The sequence below is a fragment of the Sparus aurata genome, chromosome 5, assembly GCF_900880675.1.
Source record: "Sparus aurata chromosome 5, fSpaAur1.1, whole genome shotgun sequence".
Taxonomy (NCBI): Eukaryota; Metazoa; Chordata; class Actinopteri; order Spariformes; family Sparidae; genus Sparus; species Sparus aurata.
The window spans coordinates 33,540,945-33,566,447 of NC_044191.1; the positions used below are offsets into that span (position 1 = coordinate 33,540,945).

At 42.6% G+C, this 25,503-nt stretch overlaps 2 protein-coding genes and 1 long non-coding RNA gene across 7 annotated transcripts in view; 2 read left to right on the forward strand and 1 right to left on the reverse strand.

Annotated features, from left to right (window-relative positions):
* The window catches only part of unc5db (unc-5 netrin receptor Db), a 171,429-nt gene extending 164,956 nt beyond the window's left edge, over window positions 1-6,473 (forward strand). For all 4 annotated transcript variants that reach the window (XM_030417921.1, XM_030417922.1, XM_030417923.1 and 1 more), the window contains one exon: window positions 1,736-6,473. In XM_030417921.1, the coding sequence (XP_030273781.1) occupies window positions 1,736-2,000 (265 nt within the window). In that variant the 3' untranslated portion in view covers window positions 2,001-6,473. The remainder of the gene's footprint in view (window positions 1-1,735) is intronic.
* Window positions 6,474-11,275: 4,802 nt separating this feature from the next.
* LOC115582408 (tumor necrosis factor receptor superfamily member 10B-like) lies at window positions 11,276-21,291 on the forward strand. Of its 2 annotated transcripts, none has more exons than XM_030418372.1 (10): window positions 11,276-11,408; window positions 14,462-14,615; window positions 14,822-14,950; window positions 15,052-15,163; window positions 15,349-15,440; window positions 15,536-15,631; window positions 16,902-16,942; window positions 17,082-17,300; window positions 19,231-19,267; window positions 19,444-21,291. In XM_030418372.1, the coding sequence occupies exons 1-10, from the start codon at window positions 11,385-11,387 to the stop codon at window positions 19,731-19,733; spliced, it is 1,194 nt and encodes a 397-aa protein (XP_030274232.1). In that variant the 5' UTR covers window positions 11,276-11,384; the 3' UTR covers window positions 19,734-21,291. The 2 variants fall into 2 exon arrangements, with proteins under 2 accessions (XP_030274232.1, XP_030274233.1); XM_030418373.1 differs by having other exon boundaries at window positions 17,082-17,162.
* Window positions 11,345-12,718, reverse strand: LOC115582410 (uncharacterized). The gene is made up of 2 exons (XR_003984170.1): window positions 12,419-12,718; window positions 11,345-11,459 (listed from the first exon to the last, which is right to left on the reverse strand). It is a non-coding gene; the product is annotated as an uncharacterized LOC115582410 (long non-coding RNA).
* Window positions 21,292-25,503: the final 4,212 nt, after the last annotated feature.

Sequence of the window (25,503 nt, forward strand, 5' to 3'; positions counted from 1 at the left end):
AATTTTTCAGCATCAGGCAGATTTAAAGAGACATAAATAGATGATGATAGAGAGGGTTGTTAGGAGACAGATAGATGTATTTTTTGTGATGGGAAAAAGTGCGACTGCAGTTTAGATATGATCAGACAATAGTCAAAAGAAACAGCAGCATGTCTTATTTTTCCTTGACTTGTAGGATGTTTGAAGCGGTGATTTTCTTGCACGTGACCCACTTATTATCATATTTACTGAATATCATCACTGACCCCATTAAAGGGATATTCCAGTGTAAGTTTAATCCATGGTCTAACACACCGTGAAACTGTGTTAGACTCCCTCTCGAGAGATCAAGTTAGCAGACCGCTAATTTACAGAGTTTTATCAACCTCAGAAACGACCGCACGACAACAATACACTGCAGTAAATGGATCCAAATATAAACCGCCACCAAAAAGCCACAAATAATGCTCAGAACAGCACCAAACTTCAGCAGCAGTACAAATAGGGTCTCAGCACATAGTCCGGGGCATCTAACCTCCGCTAGCTTAGCTGGATTTCTACTGAAAAGCTGACTAAATTTACCACTCTTCTGCAGCAGCTTCCTGTTGACGGGAAGTCCCGACGAGTCGATTACCGAGTGCAGTAGAGTTCCGCGGCTCATGGATGAAAATGTATGATTATGACTCCATGGAAAAGCAATCAAAGTTCATATGTGTCTTACCTGCCAGTTTATAACAGTTATTATCGAGAGCGGACAGGGAAAAGAACGGAATTGAGCATTTCTAACCGCACTCGGTAATCGTCGCGTCGGGACTTCCCCGACCCGGAAGCTGATGGAGGAGAGTTGAAATCTGTTTTTAGCTTCACAATAGAAATCCAGCTAAGCTAGCGGAGGTTAGATGCCCCGGACTATGTGCTGAGACCCTATTTGTACTGTTGCTGAAGTTTGGTGCTGTTCTGAGCATTATTTGTGGCTTTTTGGTGGCGGTTTATATTTGGATCCATTTACTGCAGTGTATTGTTGTCGTGCGGTCGTTTCTGAGGTTGATAAAACTCCGTAAATTAGCGGTCTGCTAACTTGATCTCTCGAGAGGGAGTCTAACACAGTTTCACGGTGATTTAGACCATGGATTAAACTTACACCGGAATATCCCTTTAATGGATAAGGCTGTTGATGTTCTATGCGTTTTCTTACTGTCAACAAATCCCTCACGAACACATCTATTAACATGTATTGTTGTGTGTGAGTCTGGCACCAACCTGCTGCCACAAATGCTCACCAGGGCACCAAATGTGGATGAATCCCCTGCAGAAAATAGTCCCCAAAAAATTCACTGCTCTCTCTTTCACAGTGACCAGCTGTATTCTTTTCTCTGTTTAATTAAAAGTATATATTTGTCAGTTGTTTTAAAGAGTTTCAGTGAGAGCTGGTGGGCTAACGATGCCACGGACTGTTCAGGAAATGTACAGATTGCTGGCTTTTTTTTTTAACGGGATTTGTTGTGAAAAAGAAACCGATGGAACAACACGAGTCTGATCCTTTAAGGTCTGAGGTTTCATGAGCGCTGGTCTTGTTTTTCTGTGCGTCATCATCGATCTGAACCCTCGAAGGAAATTAAATAAAACATTTTAATTATTCGCAGATTTATTCACAAGATAATGCAAGTCCATTTCTGAATGTCCCCTGTCTTCTGTCCCTGAGACTGACCTCTCCCCCGTGTCGTTCATTAATCCAGCTCTGTGTGCTCCTCTGCAGAAACCTGGGTTATTTTGCAAAGCAGCAGAGTCCGTCGGCGGTCATACTGAGCCTGTGGGAGGCTCGCCACCAGGACACTGCTGACCTTGACTCTCTAGCCAGCGCCCTCGAGGAGATTGGCAAGATCCACTCCAAAAGCTCCCCCAAGGACCAGGACGAGCCAGAGTCCGACTTCAATCACATACAAGCGGGCAGTCTGTGCGGAACGGGGAAACTGACAAATCAGAAGACGGAGGACTCTGCTGCTCCTGAATATACAGGCTGAGCGGGAAAGAGACCGCGAGAGAGAGAAAAACACTGACAAACTGAGGCATATATCTGTGTACGTGCACGGCCGGTGATGGACGACACGCTGTGGACGGAGCGCTGGGAGGTCGTCAGGTTGTCTATGAGTGGACGGTGCGAGTGGTCAACATGCCGACCAATCACAACAGGTCGAGGTGAGCCGGTACCTGCTGTGGATCCACCAACTCCCCCCCCCCCTCTCGTTTAAGAATCTGTCCGAGGATGGACTGTAAATCTTTTTCCTGCCTTTCCACTTGGGTTTTAAGTTAATGTTTAATTTATTTGCTCCTTATTTGAAGTTAAATCTGGACCTGTGTATGTTCATTATTCCAGCGTAGAGGGCGAGTGGTGATGGAGGAGGAGTTGTAGTTTCTGAGTTTGTCTTGGAAGAGACGGGAAGTTCCTTTCTTCCTCCAGGACCGTCCCTGCCGTCCTCCCCTCATTTTCCCCAGCATATTTGCATAGAATCTCTTATATGCAAATAATGAAATACACCTGTGGCGTCATCTCTAGTTTCTTTCCCCCCTCTCGCTCCTACACCATATCCCCGTGTCAACGAACGAATGAGGACTTAGAAAGCTACTTTTTTGGCGTCCAATACTATATTTTTTAAAAAAGGAAGCTGCTGATTGCTTAAATGTTGTGATTGTGAACTTTCAAAAAGCCAAGTATCTTTAAATTCAGCCCCATTTTCATCTCTTAAAGAAGAAAAATCTAAAAAATCCAGTCTATGTAGAAGTTCGGTGCCTCAAATTAGACGTGCGGTGTGATCATTTACACAGAAAATCATTTAAGAAAATAAGAAATTCAGTGTCTGCCAGTCTGATCTTGAAGGACGGCGCGGTCGGGAGGAGGGTGACTTCCCCATGTGTGATACAGGGAAAAAAAAAAAAAGAGGTGGTTGTGGTGTAATGTGGCAGAGTGAGATTTCCAACCGTGGCATTACAGTTCATTACAGTTTCCTCCAGCGAGAGATAGAGACGCACGGAGCTGTAAAACATCATTTCCTGGCACCGCGGGGAGCGTATCCCTGCATCTTATCGCCCAATTCCCACCATTAACAACTGTCAAGTAGACCTTCGTATCGGGCCGCGACACAGCCAGACGCCCTCGACCACCTCCAACGCACTCGCACACACACACACACACACACACACACACTGACATTTTTATGGCTCCGGAGGTCGTGTTGCACTCGGACCGGGAGTTTGCATATTGTACAAAAAACAAATATGTGTGTGAGTGTGTGTGTGTGTGTGTGTGTGTGTGTGTGTGTGTGTGTGTCAGAGGGAAGAAGAAGCCACCAAGATTAAGGAAATCTGTTCTAGTTTAAAAACATTTAAAGAGAGCACTGTGTAGTTTAAGTAGAAGAAATTCAAACTCAGAATTTGAATATTTACAATATTAATGAGGTACTAACACAAACTCAGAGTCCCAGAACACCGTTTGAAGGTGGAAAAGGTGGCAGGGTCCGCCACATATAAACAAAGGTAAAGAGTATAAACTGTGTTGTCCCTCAAGGTCAGTTTGTTTATTCAGTTTATTCAGTCATGAGAACAAAAAAGAGTTTGTAGATGAAGATTTTTTTCTCTTCTGGTTAAAACTTCTTCTCCAAAACCACAGAATGCTCCTTTAACCTCAGAGCTGCAGCCAGTGTGTCAAGGACGGTCTATAAATATATAAATATATAAAAATAATCTGACAGAACTAATTAAATCTGTTTCAATACACATAAATACAGATAACACTGACTGCGCTGCCTCCACATGAACTGTAAACTGATCTCTGAGGTCACAAATGCAGCTACATGAACTAAAACACCGAGAACTGCAGCTACTTTCTGCTCTTTTACATCATTATTGCAACAAATAAACAGAAAGAAGCTCATTTTACATCACAGAGACGCTTCCCTCGTTCGTTCCCTACAGTAGTGACTCAGACGCTGCGTTGTCGGTGAACTGTGCGGTTTGATTCTCCGAGTTTCACAATGTCTCACGATACACGCAAGTCAGGAAGTGAGCCGACCACATCAGCGTACCTGGAACCACCAACAAACAATACAGTTATGAGTCATTCGTGCTGCGAATGAAAGCGCTGATTGGGATTGTGTGTTGTTTGTTGCAGCGCCCACACGTCTCAAATTGTTCCTCCAATCTCACACGAATTAATTTCATAAATCAAAAGCAGCGAAAAAATCAATAAATGTGGGGACTTTTGGACTGTTTCTTATCCAAGTCGACCCAACTGCCAGAATAAATATCAGCACTGTCGGACACGTTGAAAACCTTTACGTGTCGTTATGTTGCGACTTTACATTTCTTCAGGTTTAGTTTTCAGTTTTCTGTCGTGACAGAGTTGTAGATGCACTTCGTCAGTGACTGGATAAGATCACGTACCTGCTTCTGCTGCCACAAACACGGCTGGAAAAATCCCGACTCCTCGTTAAAAATATCCGGGAGCTTTTCACGCGTACAGTTTTTGAAACACCGTCTCAAGCATGGAGCTGGAAAACTATGACTGGCCCTGATAGACAATAGGACCAAATTGGGCCTTTACAGCAACAAAGGAGCATGAAGTGTGTTTTTCTGAATATTTTCTGAATGTTTTTTTGTCTTTCACACATGATTAATATGCACACTCACCCAAAGAACACTGCTCATACTGTAACAGAGAGATTACGAGCTGAATCACTGACGCCTAAACGAGGGAACTCGTCACGCAACGAGACACACAGCGGCTCAAAAATGAACTTATTACAAAACCAAACATCCAAGAAATCTAATTTATTTTTTACATTCATCGTTTATATTTTATAAAATCTCTTTAAGATATTTTAATTACACTTTAGACTCAATGTAGTGACAATTTTTAACCTTTAGAGGGGGTCGACGCCCCGCTGCCTCCCCGCAAACTACACCTATGTTACACCTATATTTAAAGATTGTGACCCCCGCCTCAGAATGGTTTGATCCGCTGGCCCCGCCCCCTCCTCCCCGTTAGAATAAAAACACTTTCATCGTACGTGAATGCAACATAGAAATGTGGATATGCTACATGTGACAGAAACGTAAAATACCAACATTTCATTCAGGCGACTGGGATGCTCCAATTATGACGACTGATCTACGTGATTAACCTCAGATTTTCGGTATCGGCTCAATAAACTCGACCCACAATTCCCTCTTCTTGTCTACAGGCCCATAATCTTCAACTTTAAAGGGCGACTCCACTGAATTATCCACATTGAAGTGCGTTCACAAGTCAGTGAGGAGAACTACTGTGTGTGTGAAACAGGTAGTGAAACGCTGCATGTCATCTTATAAATTGCCTCCAAGTTGCATTGTGGGTAATGTAGGCACCAGATTTTGGAAAAAAGCGCTCCACTAGTCGAGCAACTTGACCTGTAAATACACTTAAATGTGGAAAATTGGTGGATATATCCTTTAAATCACGTCGACTGTTTTTAAGATTAATTAACTGCACATTTGTCTGAACATGTTCCTCACTGGTTTATCAGGAATTCGGTGTCTTTGGACACATGAGTAACTATTTTCGACCGAATATGATGTGACTGGTTTCATCCTGCTATAATAAAAGAACTCTTCTTTTTTTTAAAATTATTTCTCTGCATCATCTCTATGCATCAAATTATACTCTTCTTTATCTTGTGATTTAAGCTGGTAAGTGAAGAAAGTGACAGGTAATCTTTTTTTTTTTGCTTTTTTTTTTTTTTTTGTTGATTGATCCTTAAATGTGACTTAACTGGATTCTCCTGTTTTTTCCATCCCTGCAAAAGCAAAGAATGTCAAAAAAAAATATATAAATAAAAAATGGAAACGTGTGCTTTTTCGTGACGCTTAGCGGTGGCTTGTGTTGCGTTCGAGAGCGACCCGTCTGTGCCGTACACTCATCACACTCAACGTTCACGCTCACCCCGGATGTGTTTCCAGCTCATACACGGACATATTCTCGCTCTGTATAATGTTTTTTGGTGTAAGACTAAACCCTGTTTCATGAGATTAAAAAAAAAAAAGCTTCACTGTCGAGTCAACATGATTTTTCTGTCACCTGAGTTGTTCGGTCTCATGCTCTTCTTTGCTTCACGCATGGCCTTCGGCTTCATATCACTATTCTTGTGCCTTGTTTAACTACTGTAAATGGTGAATGTTGTAAAGCTACAGATGGGGATGACAAAAAAAAAAAAACAACGAAACAATTAATCATACTGACATACATTTAAAGGTATTAGTTGAAAAAGTATTTAAGATTATAATATTGAAATAGGCTGCAGAGCTTTTCTAGTGCTGAACATCTATGTTTGGTAACGCCAGGGCAGCTTTGTGGTATATTGTATCTATAATTATGGACATTTTGGATGTTTTTTCTGTACAGTAGAATTTGCAAATGTATATGCAGCCTTTTTTGGAAATAAATGTACAGTTGAAAGATCTCAGCTTTGTGTAAACGCTAGTTATTGTGCACCGTGCCGTGGAGGATTTATCCATGAATTAGTGTTCCATCCATCGTCATCGCCGACTCACACAGAGTGAATTATGTGAATGCAGATTGCGATGCGAGGCGTCGATAATGTGGCGTCTGAGGCTCCGACCTCGGTCACTCCCTCGCAAGGTAACATCGAGGTCAAAGCACCAGATCAGGGAGTGACGGTAACTTCCCCTCTGCAGGGGAATATAGCTCGTGTTGTGGAGTCGAATGTGGAAATAGAGATTATGATCACATGCTATGCTTTATTTTTGTCTCTAGTTTACACATTTATACGCACATATCGGTGGAAAGTAACCAAGTGCATTTACATGATTACTGTGTGGAACCATTAGCTGGAGCGAGGACAAACATATGTTCTGGAGGAGAGCGTTTCTTTGTTTGATGCACACCAACATTTCACGTCTCCTTAAATAATGTGGTTAAGCTTTTCATTCCAAGTGACTGTGTGTACGAGTGTTGACAAAGCGCTCTGTTGACTCTGTTGGTAGTCATAGCTGCTCCTCTTCCAGCCCATTTCCTGTTTGTCTTTACACTGAGCAGGACTGTTTGGATTCATACTGTATGTGTTTCCTAAAGGGATATTCCGGTGTAAGTTTAATCCATGGTCTAAATTACCGTGAAACTGTGTTAGACTCCCTCTCGAGAGATCAAGTTAGCAGACCGCTAATTTACAGAGTTTCATCAACCTCAGAAACGACCGCACGACAACAATACACTGCAGTAAATGGATCCAAATATAAACCGCCAGCAAAAAGCCACAAATAATGCTCAGAACAGCACCAAACTTCAGCAACAGTACAAATAGGGTCTCAGCACATAGTCCGGGGCATCTAACCTCCACTAGCTTAGCTGGATTTCTATTGTGAAGCTAAAAACAGATTTCAACTCTCCTCCATCAGCTTCCGGGTCGGGGAAGTCCCGACGCGACGATTACCGAGTGCAGTTAGAAATGCTCAATTCCGTTCTTTTCCCTGTCCGCTCTCGATAATAACTGTTATAAACTGGCAGGTAAGACACATATGAACTTTGATTGCTTTTCCATGGAGTCATAATCATACATTTTCATCCATGAGCCGCGGAACTCTACTGCACTCGGTAATCGACTCGTCGGGACTTCCCGTCAACAGGAAGCTGCTGCAGAAGAGTGGTAAATTTAGTCAGCTTTTCAGTAGAAATCCAGCTAAGCTAGCGGAGGTTAGATGCCCCGGACTATGTGCTGAGACCCTATTTGTACTGTTGCTGAAGTTTGGTGCTGTTCTGAGCATTATTTGTGGCTTTTTGGTGGCGGTTTATATTTGGATCCATTTACTGCAGTGTATTGTTGTCGTGCGGTCGTTTCTGAGGTTGATAAAACTCCGTAAATTAGCGGTCTGCTAACTTGGTCTATCGAGAGGGAGTCTAACACAGTTTCACGGTGATTTAGACCATGGATTAAACTTACACCGGAATATCCCTTTAATGTACTCTCATCAGAGTGCCGTTCAGGTTCCCTTTCCCTTTTTATAAGGTTTATACAGTTTCCCCCTCCAATGAAAAGCAGAATGAACTGACTTCATCTGAGCTTACTTTTTACTATATCCAATTGCACTGTGTGTCAGAGAGATCCCACTTAACCCCAGGCAACATAACGTCTCCTCTCAGTATACACAGCAGACCCAGCAAGAGAGGAGAGAAATATACATTTTCCATATCATTAGGATTGATCTCGATCTCGGCGCAGCAGATGAGCAGACGAGTCCGTCTGAAGGCAAAATTCACGTCTTATCTGGGAAACAGTGGCTCAGAGGTACAGCCTCCTCCCTGGCCCTTATCATCAAAAAACACAAGTTCCAGCAGCGCGCTGGCGGTAAACGCTGCACAAATTCTCCCACATGCAGCCGACTCTGAATGATTCTGCAAAATTAAATCGGTCAAACAGAAACGCAGTGTCGTGCTGTGAGACTAGGAGCGAGGTGCGGATGAGCTGCAGTGCACAGCGTCAGGCTCGCAGACTGACTGTATGATCCATGAAGCCTCTATTTCTCAGTCTACCTGGCAGCCCGTGACAACATCAGTCACCCGGCGATGAGAACGGCCCCACCATTCTGAGCGCCATCAGAACTGTCACAGCTCACTCACACCACAATGTGATGAAACTCAGGATCCAGCTTTTATTCCACAGCACACATCAGGCCTCGTTCTCCGGCCGGCGTCGACACATAACCCACTCCTTCCCGTCGGGCTGCGTATCTGTGTGCTGCAGACAACTGCTCATTAGATAATTCAAACTGGCAGACAAAGCAGAGTGAGGTTGTGATGTGAAGGTGGTTGATTTCATGCAGTTTGTGAAGAGAGGCTTTTGCACGATTATCTGTTTTTCCCTGCAGGGCCTGACAGCAGAGAGGACTCACTATGAACTGTTATTCACTTTGTGTTGACGCTGCTGCTGATGCCGTTCCCCCGTTCAGCCTGAAAAGCACTTCTGCTTTTATAAATCCAAGGTGACATCATACAACGAGCAGGAAGAGGTTTGTATTTACATATTTCACATCGGTAAATGAACCGAGGTCAAGGGGAGGACTTGATTCATAGAAGGAGACGTGGAGCTGCTGCTTCAGATCTTAATCAGATCTTCAGATATCATCTCCTCCTACACAATGTGTCTGCAGAGAAGAGGAGGAATGTAAAAGGCTGTGAGAACTATTGGCATGTTGTATAAACGATGAATGGCTGTAAAGAGACTGAAACAGAATGCAACAAATAAAAAGGTCTGAAAATATGTGTGTGATAGTCGTCTATCCGTCCACGCTGTTTCTTCTATAGCGGACAGTTTTATCTGATATTATTGTGTTATAAATTGTGACACATGCAACAACTATTATATGTCTTTCCGTCCTGAGAGTGTGATCTCTCCTCTGTGGCTCTTCCATCTTTTCTTCCCCCTGTTAAAAGGTTTTTTTTCTCAGTGTGACAAGTTTTCCTCGGTGGAATCGAGGATCTGAGGACAGCGGACGTCGTTCACTGTGCAGTTTGTGATTTGATTTCATTTTGGATTTGTTCATGAAACACAAGTAGTGTTGCTCCAGGACCATCATTTCAACTTCAGAGACATTTGGACCTTATTTTAGTTATGGAAAACCAAAAAGAAAATGTATTTCGGGTTTGGATGATTATTCATTCAAATATTCAATACATTCTGGGGTTTAATCTCTTCTCCAAAACTACATAATGCCCCTTTAATAAAAACAGGTCACTTTTGCTATATGACATCATTATTACATCATATGTAATATATTATTATATTAATATATCAGTCGATAAAGATCTTTCTCTTCTGATTAAAGTGACTACGAGGAGCGTTTAAGTGTTTATGAAACAGTTTGTGATTCCTCTGATGATTATTAATGAGCTGTAACAGCAAAAGAGACCATCAGCGATCAGTCTGCTGTTGTTATATAGGTATTATTAACACCTGTGCTCAGGTCCAATCACATTTATCAGGTATAAACACATCAGCTCATCGCGATCCATCCCTCGGTCTCTCTGTCACTCACTTCCAAAACAAATGCTAATAAAGTTCTTAACTTTCTTCTGAGTCACTTTAAAGATTTCTTCCCCAAAACTACACAGTGCACCTTTAAAATACTGATTACATTTGAATGCATCAATAATAATAATTCTGTAATACTATCAATACACTGAAAGACTAAAGAGGAAACCTGTCTGTACTTGTTATATTGGTACGTTTTACTTAAAGGTGCACTCGACACAATGTCATACTGTTTTACTTTGTTTACATGTGGCGGACCCTGCCATCTTTAAATTAAAGGAGCACTGTGCAGTTTTAATCAGAAGTGATCGATCTTCATTGGCTGATTTTTTTCTGTCTAAACAAACTCGATAAACAAACTCTCTTTGTTTTCAAACTGACTAAACAAACTGACCTTAGGTTGTTTACATGTGGCGGACCCCGCCACCTTTCTAGCCTCAAATAGTGTTCAGGGACCTTATTTTCCTCTGAGAACAGCTCGTTTATTCACTTATGGAGCAACAAATATTTCTGAGTTTGTATTATTACCTCAGTAACATTGTAAATATTAAAATTATGAGTTTGAATTTCATATTTCTGACACATCTGTATTTCTGCTCAAGTGGAATACAGGATGTTTACTTGTTGTATTGGAGCAATTACTTAAAGGTGCACTCTGTAGTTTTTTTGGGGGAAGAAGTCAAGTATAAAGTAACCAAATAAACAAACTCTCCTGTAAGAGGACCATACTTTCCTCTGAGAACAGCTTGTTTATTCAGCTATCAGTTATGAAAAAAATACAGATTTCTTAGTTTGTAATTTTACCTCATTAATATTATAAATATTAAAATTCAGAGAAAAAACTACATAATGCCCCTTTACAGTTCAATGCATCAATAATAATAATTCATTAGTTTCATAGGTTAAATACAGAGCTAAAGCACACAACTCAAAATGAGTTAGGATGCATGGAGGTGCAATAAAAGTCAAATTAAATGTGTTGTAGTATTTTTGGAGAACCAGAAATCAAGACATGTTGCAGATTAAACAGTAAACAGTAAACACTTGTGATACTTCTCCTCATGTGGCATTCAGGGACCTCTACTTTACTGTCTGAGCTGGAACACTTCCTCCAGCAGCGCTGTGCGTTTCCTCATCACTGTTGGATGAACGGTGGCTGTGGGGAGACACGCTCTGGCCCCGCCCACCACTACACACGTCATCGTCATTAGGGGAAGACGTCACACCTGCTTTGCTGAACTTTGAGGCAGACGCGCTGAGACTTCAACTCAGGACGGAACCAGGTGAAGTCTGGATTCTGATTCTGGACTTTTATTTACAGATGACAGCATGAGAGGGACCCGAAACCATGAGGTGAGCAAGTGTTTCTGAAGTTACTCTGCTGGCGGGACTCGACCGCATTTCCTGAAAGTGAGAAAAGTATTGATTAATCTGGTGTCGGGTCAGTGTTTGCTCACCGGCAGGTCCGCCTCACTGTCAGCTGATGATCCCAGTGTTAATTATGAACACTGTCGGAATATAATCAAGTTGATCACAAGTTTTATCTGAAGGGAAATGAGATCGAGTCTGCTGTTTTACAAATATCCCTCCGTGAAATGTCACATTAGTGTGTGTGTGTGTGTGTGTGTGTGTGTGTGTGTGTGTGTGTGTGGTGTGTGTGTGGTGTGTGTGTGTGTTTGGTGTCAAATTCCTCATACACTGTTCAAAACTTCATTCAAACTCCTCTCGACTCAACTCTAAACCGGGCGTCTTCCTTCTATGTTGCGCCAATATCTATTCAAAAATGTGCCGATTTAAAATGCTCTTACAGTTTGTCACATGAACACGTGTGTGAAATTCTCGGGGGATCATATTTTTATGATTACCAGTAATCTCTCCTCAATACGGCTGTTCGACTTTGTTCAGATTTGCATTGGTAAACGCAGTAGTGCCTCCTGTAACAACACACCCGGCGAGCGAGGACGACTGTGAACTGGCCAACAAGTTTGAATCTTACCTAAATGAAGTGACGTTTTGTGGATTATACACAAGCCGATTTAAAGACTTGCTCCTGAACATTCAGAATATGTTCATATATTTTAATTAAACTATCGTGTGTATTCCTGCCTCGTTAAACAAGCTTGAATCCAACGTTTTTTGAATGGAGTTCTTTATGATTGTTTTCCCTTTATGCCAGAGAGGATCTATCAGATTTTAATAATCCTAAAGTATTTTAAGAATGTCATTATGATATAAAAGTGAAGGCAGGGCAGTGAATGGCACATACTGGTGGACTTGTCCCGGCATGTGATCTTTCTACAAAGGTAGGGCAGCAGGTATTGTGAAATAAAGGGTGTGGAGGACAATCCGGCACGCATGGTTACCTTATTAGGTTATTCCTTCAAACCTGGCCTGGTATTGACTGTACTTGGACACTTCCTGTTTGTTTGTAGGACCTGAAGGTTGAGGATGGTGTTCTTGCATCACTCCGCTCTGCAGCCGTCCCTCCATCAGGCTGTTTTCTGCTCTGTAGATTGAGTAAGCGCATCTAAAGGAAATCCCCCTTCTCCATTGTATCCACCTGCTCGGTTTATCAGCCTGTGAGCCTGATCGGGAGTGGCGACCACGAGTTGCATCATCTTGAATATAACTGTGGAACGAGGAATGACTCAGCTTTTTATTTGTCTGCGGTATTTAAACTTTCTGATAAGTATTCCTCGGTAAACAACTCGTTTCCTGTGAGCGGAGGTGATGTCATACGGAGGAATGTGGACCGCCATAAAAAGAAAAGGCCATAAAATTCTGTACATTAACACGAATGAGTGAAACGCGCTACATCAATACAGATATCAGGGATACTGATATATTATCTGATGTGTACACACTTTTTGGAATGGTACCCTTTAAAGTGGTGACTGTCAAACACTCAGGCAGGATATTGTACAGTTTTACAATAAACTTTACGTAACTGAACAATAACAAATTAAACCAAGCATCATTTTGTGCATTCAAACCTCCAAGTTTTCATATCGGCACATAACGTTGACACTCGTATATCTGTAGGGCGCTTATATCAAACCATTAATGTAGTTTTCTCTTTTACGCCTTAACAAACTAAATAATCAAACTCTCTCTCTGTTTTCATGACTGAATTGACTGAATGACTGTTTTACTGTGTTTATATGTGGCGGACCCTGTCACCTTTCTAGCTTTTAAACAGTCAGTGCGTTTACATGACACTCAAGAAAACCGAATTACTGTGTTAGTCCGACTATGATCGGATCTTTAAGATGCATGTACACACCTTAGTCTGACTAAAATCGGACCGGATCGGATTTCTCACAGTCGGATTAAAACACCTAGATTATTTGAATGATAGTCGCATTACTCCTGCATGTATACGTTCCATCAGATCGGATCGGATTTTGCGTTCTGCGTAGGTGCGAGATTTCTTTCCCGGGACCGTGAGCCGGAAGTAGAAGGACGACGACGACGACGACGTCTTTCCTCCGAAATCACCGCAAGCAAGAGCGCCATTGTGCATCTAGTTTGTGTAATTATCATGTACACCATATATGAAATGTACAAAGATGTAGCTTTGTCTCGCTCTTCGCACGCCATCTTTCTCGAATGCCGAGGCAGCTTGTTGTTGCTGGTGACGTAAAGAGGTCAGCCGGAGGTGTTTCTGTTACCACTAGTTGAAACGGGTACAGCGCCACCTATCGGACCGGGGTATGACATGCTTCGGCCCAATAATCCGATTTTCTCACCGGCATGTATACTCGGACAATTGCAGTTGTTCTGATTGAGTAGCACAGTCGAACTATGGCTGTAATCTGACTAAACTGTGGCGGACCCTGCCACCTTTTTAAATTAAAGGAACACTGTGTATTTTTAATCAGAAGTGATCGATCTTCATTGGCTGTTTTTTTTTTTTTTCTGTCTAAACAAACTCGATAAACAAACTCTCTCTTTGTTTTAAAACTGAATAAACAAACTGACCTTAGTTTGTTTACATGTGGCGGACCCTGCCACCTTTCTAAATTCAAATAGTGTTCTGGGACCTTATTTTCCTCTGAGGACAGCTCGTTTATTCACTTTTGAAAACAATAAATGTTACTGAGATTGTAAATCTTTCTTCTCCAAAACTCCACAGTGCCTCTTTAATCATTTGGTCCGTCTTTAATTGATTTATTATGGTTTAATAATGTCGATAAAATGGATAAGACTGTCTGTTTTTGATGTACACAAACAGAAGCAGACGTATTTAAATGTGTGCTGTCCTTTTTTTTAAAAAAGATTTTGCTCTAATTTTTGCTTTTAAAGTTCCTATAAATGTATTTATTATTGGAATTGTTGCTAATTTATTCAGTCCACAGATTGAAAAGCAGCTCTGAGTATAATTACTGTTGTATTTCTCTCCATAGATTTTTTTTCTTTTGATATTCTTTTCCGAACCCTTGGGGGTTCTGCTGCTGCCGGGCCTCGCCGGGGGACGGAGCAGGACACAGCGAGACGTCCACTGCAGAGAGAACCAGGAGTACCTGCACGGCAACATCTGCTGCCTAAACTGTCCAGCTGGTAAGCCACATGGAACCCGGCTGATTCACTCCGCTGAGACTTAAGTTCCGTCGCCGGCTCCGATCAGAAATCCATCAGCAGGGCTGTGAAGCAGGTCGAGCCTGATCGTGATCGGTTATTATTTAGCCAAAGTGACAGGTCCAGTTGAAGGCTCAATTAAGAACTTGTGCTGGATAAAGAGGTTTTGGGTTTTTGTTTTGTTTTAGGAACACGCCTGGAATCTCCCTGCACCACGGCAGGACGGAGGGGGAAGTGTGTGGAGTGTGACGACGGGACGTACACCTCGCACAGCAACAGTCTGAAGTGGTGTATAGGCTGCACGAAGTGTCGCGAAGGTAATTAGTTTTGACAAGAGAAGGATCAATATCCGACCTTTTCAAAGTGCTCTGAGCATAAACTCTGACTTAACAAGGACTTTTCCTTGTCGCTTTCTCAGATCAGCAAATTGTGAAGCCGTGTATTCACACTCAGGACGCCGAGTGTCAGTGCAAACCGGGAAGGTTTTGCGTTCCAGCCGAAGCGTGCGAGGTGTGCAAGAAGTGTTCAAGGTGAGTCTGTGCAAAGCAAAACGGACGACACACCTGACGCCTGGTTCATTTAACGTGAGTGGTGGGAGAATAATCCATTTTTATTTCACTCATTTGTCCGTCGAAGTACGTTCTCAAGACGGCATCGCTCATCTGTTAAGTCCCTCGTGTTTTTAAAGTCCTCTTTTTGCCTGATTCTCTATTAGGTGTGGAAAAGATGAAGTGGCGGTGAGGAACTGCACCCCGACTGCCAACACGGAGTGCAAGAAGATCCAACCCAACCTCGACTCCTCCTCAGGTTGACGCCCCCTCACCAGACTGTACATCCTTCCTTATTATGAGCATATTATTGTGCGTATAGTTTTTAATTATCTTTTTGTTTTTTTTTACCAGCAAATATCCCATGGATTGTGATCGTGGTTGTTTTAGCTGCTGTTGCTGCGGTATTTGTGGGAGTACTCTTCTACTGGAAGAGATGTAGATCATCAGGTAGGTGGAAATTTAAAAAAACTATCTTGTGAGGAGACGTGACTGAACACTGTAACACTGTGAAATACTCATTTGGCGATGAAGCGTTTGTATCTTTTAAGAAGAAGACACTGACATGTGCGGTCAGGAAAAATTAAGACCTGGCACAGAATCAGATATTTTAGAAAAGGGAAATTAACACCTGCGTGATCGTCGACGTCTGATGCATCAGTCTAATCGTAACAGCTGTTCAGTCGACACCACAGAGAAACTTCAGCACAACATTTCTGCTGTGTCACTACTTTTCACGTTTTAAACCCACTCTCAGAAAAAAGAAAAGTAGCTCGGGTGATTCTTGGGAAACCAAACTGCACAAGGCCGTTCAATAAACAAGCTCTTGGACACCAACTAATGATTATTTTCACAACCTTTTAATGAAATCCAGCAAATCCAGACAGTTGAGAAGCCAACCAGTGTGTTTAAATGGTTACCATTGCACATGTTAAGGAAAATATGTCCGATCTCTTCAACCAGATGCTGGAACACGTGTTCTTATTTCTTTGTGGTCTCATGTAGAGCGCTTCACGCCTCGATGCTCTGCCCTCACAGGACTCCATGTTTTAGCTTAAAATCCAACAAAAGAGAAATTGTCAGGGCCTCCGGAGAGTTTTGTCTTTCAAATTCATGTCTGTTGTTTTATCAGTGAGACTGTAGTTAACTCGGCGTTCCTAGTAATGAGAAGAGATCAACAGCGATGACACATCTCTGTATCTTTGTCACACGTGGGCTCTGCCAACAATATCGCAACAATATGTTGTTGTTGCAGTACGAGCGGAGAAACCTGCTTAACTGGAACATTAACTGGCAGGTTTGACATTGACTGATGCAGCTTCTGATCACACATCAGCAGGTGCACCCTCTTTGACGTCAGTATCAGGCGAGGTGACACGATAAATACGTTGAACCGACGCCTGTAGGTGTGTAGTCATCATTCACTGGACTGCTTTTGGCAAGAGAACAGTAAAATACCTCCCGATGATTCTGTGCTGTTTACGTCACTGTCGGTAAACTCCACCCGATCAAGAGCAAACTGGCACCGCAGCGGTCGGGTTTCAGAGCCGACCTGTGAAAGTACCCCGCTCTGCAACAACGCTCAAACCCAAAGAGATCAGCAGCCCGTTGTTTTCCACTGTTGATTCACCAATTAATTCAAATTCAAGTCTTGTCTTGTGGACTTTTGGGGACTTTTTTCTCAAAGTTGCACAATCCTCTCCTCACATTCTTTCTGCAGATTCTCAGAGGGAGCTACCTGGCGGGCTGAAAGCTGGACAGGTGAGTCTCCTGAAATAAAAGATAAAAAATAAGCTGACTGCAGCGACTAAAGTGTGAGTAAAGCATGAACCTAATGTGCCAAAGATTGAGGGAAATAAAGACGTTTTAGAGCGACTCTTTCCTCCCTCGTCCTCTCCAGCTTTACAACGACGCTGAGGAAGGGCGGAACGGAGAATCCCAAATGCTTAGCTACACGAGCCTGATCCTGCCCCGGCCACTGGTGAGAGCCAAACCCTTCGCTTGTATCGAGGAAGAGCGCAAAGTGCTGTGCGAAAGCCTCGACAGCTCAGCCAGTAACTCCCAGCACAGTCTAACCGGCCCGCCGCTGTACGCCGCCCCGCTGCAGCCCGACGAGAGGGTGAGACTGCCAGCTAATCCTAACCCCTGCTTCTGTCCTCCATCACCTGCTTCCTGCTCGTTTGTCTCAATTAATTAAAGCTTTGATTAATACTTTAACAGCAGATGCCTTCAGCTGTCTGGCTTCTCTGATCTGGAGCCTCCTCCAGCTCACCCACTTTGAGTTTTACACGACAAAGTACATGAAATCTGCACAGCCGACTTGTTTAAACAAATCAATTATTTCATTCTTTCATTGTGCATAAATTCAGTGTTTTACTCGGGGAACTTGGAGCATTTTACAATCTGACTCTGACCAGTGTGATAAAGAGCTGATGTCTGGAGGCATGTTGCCCTTCCAGGTTTTATATGAAGGCTTTTCCTTCATTGCATGAGGATGAAACTAATTTCAGAACTAACATTGTTTACCTTCTGATATTGCACAAATTGTCTATGAGATGACCTTGAAGCAAAACTCGCCAAAATGCAACCTAGGCTTTTTTTGTGAATGTACCCGAGTCAAACCTTCATGTAAAAGCATAATTACAACGAAAGAGGCACTTTTAAGATTTACCGTATTTTCGTTTTCAGGTCAAACTCATTTTCAATGGGAGTGCTACGGGCACTTTAGCGATAGCATCAAAATCTCTATCTTTAAAACAGTAAGAAGTCTCGACACAACATGAAACTTTGCTGGTAGTATCACCAGGGTCTCTACACATGAACACGAGCATTGAGAACATTGTTTGTGTACACAGAGTTTACTAAAAAGAAGGTTTTTGAACAACTCACGTTAGCAGTAGCTTGTTCCGCTCGCCGCCGTCCTGCCAGTGGAGAAGTGTCGATCTCAGAATGTGACGTAACCTGGAGGACAGTTAAGGTGGAACTACTGTCTTCCTGCAACAACTATCCACGCGAGATCTCACGTGACTTTTCCGGCTTTTGATTTTAGTATTGTTTCTTATATGAGGCTCCTTTTTCAACTTCAAGGTCAATATTGTTTTTCGCTAACGACAAAACAACAAATTATCCTGCATTTATATGGAACTAAGCTTTAGGAGCGTTCCACCTTAACTGTCCTCCAGGTTACGTCACATTCTGAGATCGACACTTCTCCACTGGCAGGACGGCGGCGAGCGGAACAAGCTACTGCTAACATGAGTTGTTCAAAAAGCTTCTTTTTAGTAAACTCTGTGTACACAAACAATGTTCTCAATGCTCGTGTTCATGTGTAGAGACCCTGGTGATACTACGAGCAAAGTTTCATGTTGTGTCGAGACTTCTTACTGTTTTAAAGATAGAGATTTTGATGCTATCGCTAAAGTGCCCGTAGCACTCCCACTGAAAATGAGTTTGACCCGAAAACGAAAATACGGTAAATCTTAAAAGTGCCTCTTTCATCGTAACTCGGGTACGTTCACAAAAATAGCTTAGCAGAGTTTCACTCTCAGAAGTGACTCAAACAGGCTGTAAATCTCACACAAATGATTATTTCCATCATCATTACTGTGTCCACCCTGACTTGTTTTAGGTTCCTGGTAATTATGAATACCGCTGTGGTTGATCAGTCACAGTGACTCACAGTTGATTAAAATCACATTAACACGGTGAAAACATGTCGTCATCTGCGTAGCGACAAAGTTCTGGCCAACTGTAATTGTGTTGTTCAGACTTGTGTTGATACCATTGGACGCTGAAGTTGATGAGTCACATTTTCCCTTATTGCACCTGTTAAAGATTAACACACTTTCCTTATTGGCCTGCACTCTTTCCATTCAAACAGGAAATACATCTTTGCATTTTTAGAAAGCGGTTTTCATTTGAGTTCACTGGAGGAGCTGATCAGCAAGTAACTGCTGAAGAGATGAGACGTATTCACCGCAGTTTATGACTTGTTAAAGATGTCAGACCTGTCTGAATATTAATAATTGTGTCTCTCTTTTGTCATTTAGGAAGAAAAGCAATTTCCCACGCTTATTCCCGTGAACGGTAAAGTGTTTCCATTTTCATTCCTTCTCTCAGATGTTAGACCCCTCCTGTAGTCGCTGTTTGATTTCTCAGTTTCAGTCTCAGTTTCTCTTGTTAATATTATTTCTAGAGTGTTGACAGAACACCAGAGTGAGCTCGGGGTGTCTGAACGAAAGTCTTTACCTTTTCGTCTGCAGGTGAAGAGTCTCTGAGGAAATGCTTCGAGTATTTTGAAGAAATCGACATCGACTGCCACAGGAGGTTCTTCCGTCACCTCGGGATAAACGACAACGTGATCAAGAGCAAAGACGGCCTCCCGTACGACGACAAGATTCACGACCTGCTGAATGTTTGGGTGGAGAAGGAGGGCATAGGCGCCAGTTTAAACGACCTCCTCAGAGCGTTACTTGATTTGAATCAAAGGCTAACGGCTGAGAGAGTCAAAGACAAAGCTATTCTCAACGATCATTACTTCTGCGAAGAATAACGAGAGGTCAACAAAAACGTAAATGCCATTAATGGTGTGATGTACTTGTTGTTGTGTCCATCCAGGACTGGTTGGACGAACATCCAAGAAACGCTGTTTGCTCAGAGTCGTTCCTTGTTATACATTTTAAGCAGAGAAAGCGTGAGTACGTAGTCTCGTGAAAATCTCTTACGGCGTGAAGAGTTCGCTTTTATATCGTCCAATACTGGACAGATTAGCAACTCACACGGCTGCCTGCTACAAAAAAAAGCTCTTTAAAAAAAAAAAAAAAAAATAGAGAGAGTGTAGGAGTGTAGTCTCGTGGTCATGGACGCTCACCTGATGGTGTCATGACCTTCATGGAGTGAGTTTTAATTACGTCAAATACTGACGGGATTAACTCGCGAAATAAAAAAAACAAAGTTCTCAATAAAAAGAGAGAGAATGCATGAGGACTGTAGTCTCATGGATACGGTGTTCAGTCCTTGCTGAAGTGAGCTGTCATCCAATACGGGTGAGACGAGCAACTCGCAAGGCTGCCACATGAATAAAAACCTCACAGACGAGAGAGAGGTCATGAGTTCTGTAGTCTCATGGTTAAACCTTTGTGGTGTCGGGTTCTTGAAGCTTCGTCGTCCTCGTCCAGGACCGTTGGACCGGGTGTCGATACACAAGGTTACCGCCCGTACTGAACAAACACTCGTACACTTACACTTGAAAGTGCGCGTTGTACTGTAACTGCACAGCTGTGATGAGGAAACGTACGGTGTTGTTTTAGTAAAATCTTGCTTAATCTACATGCCTGTTTGATCTCAACAGCTTGAATGCATGTTTTTATTTATCCAGTCGACGGAGTTGACTGGTGAAGAGTTTCATTACCAGAAGTGTTGGTGCTGTCTCGCGACTTCAACGTTCACAGACGCCTTTTTGTTTTTTTTTACCGACAAGTAAAACAAGCACACATCGATAGTTTGACAGAGTGACTGTGGTGTTCAGCCGACCTTACTGATGAGTTTGTTGCCTTGTTTTATTTATTCAGACGCATCTAACCGTCTGCTGGACGCTGGAATGAATGTTTTGGGGTTTTTTTTTTTTACTGGTTGCACTGAGTGAGCAACAGAACATGTGAAGCGTTCAACAAAAAATGCCCAGAGATCAAATGGGATTGTACAAGTGTATATGAAGTTATTATGGTGGAGAGTAGTTGTATTTAATTTGTATTTAAATATTTTTTTCTCTGCCTAACTATGTTGTATACTTGTGATTGACAGCGTTGTGGTTACCTGCTGGTTTACCTTATGAAATCGCCCGATCACGATTAATTTATGTTTCTTATCTCCAGTTTTTTTGTGCTTCCTGTCAATAGTTACATTTCTTACCCCGAGTAATTTCTACATCAGAGTGCCTCGTCTGCCTTTTTTTTTTTTTTTTTCTTTATATATAAGAGGTTAAAGGAAATGTTACTAATGTATCTGTTGCTTCTCTGTCACATCCATTTTATGATTTTATTCAACAGAATTCAAATGTTTTTTTTCACGAATGTGTAAAGAAAAACCAAAGAATAAACTCTTCCATCGTTTCTCTTGTGTTTGTTTTGACTGATATAACAAGTTGTAAGTATTTTTCTTTTTTACTGAGGTTTGGGTAAGAGATTTGTGTTCACACGTAGAAAATACATGTGGGGATTTGCAACTAATGCAAAACATTCATTTCCATATTGCACGTTGAGATGAGCCAGTGTGCTTGCTGGATGACTGGGCTGCATTTCAACCTTTCCAACGTTCGCTGAAAGCTTCAAATTCCCCCTCCTTGTGTTTCACTGTGGTAATTAGCAACACGGCTGCAGAGTTAAACACCTGGTCGTGTTAATAGGTGGGCAGGTTTTGTTACGTGCTGATCGAGTGAAAGTCCGTCTGTTCGCTCTTGTTTCACCCTCTCTGCTGGTCGTTGTTGTTCTGCTGCAGCGTTGCGACAAGTTAAATAAACCTCAAACATAAAATGTGCTTCTGTTGTGCCGTAAAGATTCCTGCAATCAACCATTAGCATGAAAACATTCTTAAAAGTGCCAAAAGTAAAAGTGATTATTAAGCAGGATGTCCTATTTCAGGATATTATATAATACTGTGTGATTTAAAGGGACGCTGTGTAGTTTTGGAGAAGAAATTCAAACTCATAATTTTAATATTTACAATATAAATGTGGTAATAATACAGACCCAGACTATTTATCTCAACCATAAGTAAATAAAAAAAATGTTGAATGAGGAAATGAGGAATGAGGAAAACAAGCTCCCAGAATACAGTTTGGTTTTAGAAAGGTGGCAGGGTCCGCCACATATAAACAAAGTAAAGCTAATAATCAGCTGATGAAGATCTTTCTCTTCTGATTAACATTTCTTTTTCAAAACTTCATAATAATTAATCTGACTTGTGGACCAAAACCCCATAATGTCGCCTCATGGAGCAGAAGTATAAAGTGTTTGTGGAACAACAGGCTGACAGACAAATGTGCTTTCGGTCTAACGGGACACTTTTTAGATTATTGTGGCAACGAGCAGTGAACTGGCAGAAGTCACCATTTTGTAAAGTTAAAGCAGCAAAATCTTCTGTGCACGTCCTTGAGGAACGCTGCTAAAGGAACAGTCAAAACAAAAGACACCTCTGTTCAGCGCCGAGCACCTTCGGCCCTCCCAGCAGCTGCTGCACGCTGTCACAGTGACTCAGCAGAGGAAATGTAGCGCCCTGCTGAGCACAGAGACTTTGGCACTTGCTGCAGTTGGCCGAGGTTGATGGTTGGATGCGTCTTTCTCTGCTGTGATTGAGTTTTCATCGGCCAGAACTTAATATCTCACTCTTACACTCAGTGATAACTGCTGTGTCTCAATTCAGGGTCTGCATCCTTCGGAGGACCCGTCCTTTGTGGTATTTGAAGGCGAGTCCTTCGGAGAAAACTTGTTAACCTCGTCAGCCGCTGTTAAATGTGACGGTCTAGCCTTTGTTGCATTTCCTGGTTGCGTCACCAGATGTTTTACCCTTAGGTCACGATTTCTGCCGCCCAGGCAACGTCGCCATTTTCTCTCCTTCTTTATTCTTTTTCGGGTGTGCAAAGAATCTTGGGATATGTGAGGCCACGAAGGATAGTAGTGGTGCATCCTCCAAAAACAGGGAAAAGAAGGAGCATCTGGAGGAGCCTTCAGATTGAGACAGCCTTCGCACGGCATTGTGACGTAATTGGCCTTTAAATGCTCCTATGAAGGATGCAGACTCTGAATTGAGACACAGAAGCTGTAGCTGTAGCTAAAGGTGCATTATATAAGAAATACCCACCTGTCAAATTATTCCTCGAGACAAAGTAGGTGGGCTGCATATCACCACAGTTACTGCTAACTGTAGCCGCTGTTAGCTAATTAGCTCAATGAGTCGTGCGGTTAGTGGTCAGGAGTTTGGGCTAGATGATTAGCATGCTAACTTTAGCAGATATCTCTGCAGGGCGATACAAAGACGGCATAATGTCCAAACCTTTCACTTTTTGATTTTCCAGCTAAAACGTAAACATATCGCACCTTTAAATGTGCAAACACAAGTTCTGCATCTGCTCATTAATCCGTCCTCATGAGCTCATCAGACGTTCCTTCACTTGCTTATAATTTTCTGCAGTTCGCTGCCTCATTTTCTTCAGTCATCCAGCAGGTTGTATTACACGCTGCGTTAGCCGTTCATTTACACTCGTGACAAGTGTCTTCGGCTTACATTACCATTATGAATGTTGATGGGATAACTGCGTCCGTAAATCCAGATTCTGAGCCCTGCGGTGTGTGTACCCGCAGCCAGAGCGTTTAATAGAGGTGTCGCAGGAACATTGGGGCTGAATGATACCTCTGCTGCAACCAATCAGTTTTCTGACTCTCATGCATCAAACTAATGCTTGCTGAGACCATTATCAAACATTCTGTCGCAGCCGTCTAGCGACCGGCCAAATTACCACTCAGGAAAAAAAAGGTGATTTGAAGGTACAGATCCATTAAAGATCTACGAGCGAAGCTGCACGTTGCACTTTATTACATGAAACACAAAAGACGTTTGACCATCGAAAGCACCGTAAAGGAGCTCTGCCTTTGTCCTGCAGGATGAAAATAGAAAACTGATCAACGTACATATCACCCAGCATAAATTCACAAATGTATTTTCAGCGTCTTTCTCTCAGCCTCCCTCATTGTGAGTCCGCTCTACAGCCGGACCCCATTTAGAGAACACAGACCTCTGCCATTCCAACAAATGGAAATAGGATGTGGACGCCGGCTGCAGAGCATCAGGTGTAAACATGGGAGGAGTGAAGCACCGGCTGACCCGGCGGGTTCAATCTTTCACATGAAAATCAACCTGCGAGGAAAATCACAAAGATGCGGACACACAGGAGGAAGAAGCGTGACTGTGAATGAGGACTGAGTCATTCTCTGACTCCGGCGTGTTTTCACAGGTGTATTCTTATTCAGGTAGAGACGCCGGATCACCTCAGCGGAACGAAATGAGTCACAGGTATGTTGACAGAATGTGAATCAGTGGCAGTTTGGAGATTATGAAATCAACGTAAGTGCAACCATGAAGCTTTGCTGCCTTATATAGTTCTGTTTGAGGATTTTTGACACTCGCTTTGGGGCGGGACCATCCGGACGTACCATCCTTAAGCTTCAGTTTTTCTAAAAAGTCAGCTTTTCTTAGAAACAGGACCTTTTAAGATAACTAAACCTTGCAACCAGAACATAACACAGACGTTAAAGGTTAACCTGTGCATCTGTTTGAGACGCAGAAGGGTGTGATGATTTCTAAAGCACCAGCACTTAACGACAGATAGGCAGAATTAGTGGCTGACTGGTGAACTCGTGAAGAGACAGATATTTCCTTCAGGATTGGACTTAAATTGATCGGAAACGTCACTCCACACGATTGTTATCAGTTCAATTCATCCTTAAAAATAACTAGAAATAAAGCCACTGTATTTGCAATATTAATATTATTATCAATACGCCTTTAAAATGTGATTTTAAGGAGTCTGACTCTGACACACGTTTTGACTCCTTTAGCCTCTTTTTCCCCCCAATTTTAGCAATTCGACTGCAGTTTCCTGTGATTATTGGGAAGGTCTGAAGAAGCCCAGCTGCCACTCCAGAGAATTCATTCCCATTCTGTGATAACGGCTCCATTGGCTCTCCACAGCTGCCAAGGACTTCATGGAGCTGAGGGCAGAGACCCAAAACCTCTCTCTCTCTCTCGGGTGTGTGATCGTGAACCAAAAGGCCTCTGGGATAAAAAACCAGAACCAGATCCAGCCGCTGTATCACCACTGGTTCCCTTGGACAGAAGCACTCACGGGTTTGGCTCTCACCGCCACGCCACACTACCTGTAACCACCTGTTAGCATCGATTTGGTTTGAAATTGTTACGACCGTTGTCCCTACATTCATGCAAGAATAATAAATGAGATTTCCTCCAAAATTGTCTTACACAATTCCCCCTCATATCCCTGAGTGCTGTTCCAGGCGGGTGCTGAGTGCTTCTCATGTGCAATTTTTGAGTGAATGGCGCCTGATTTTGATGACGGCCATGATGATCGCTCCATTCAGGCCAAGTACGAAGGAAATAAAACGGGCATACCAAGAGCGCTGTTAATCAGTGTTGAGGAGGGAATAAAAAAAAGGCATTCAGTCTGACTTTTTCAGGCCTTCGGGGCGACTCTGTGGGACTTCAAGGACAATAGAAGAAGATTTCAGCGCTAAAATATGAAGCTGTGGAGG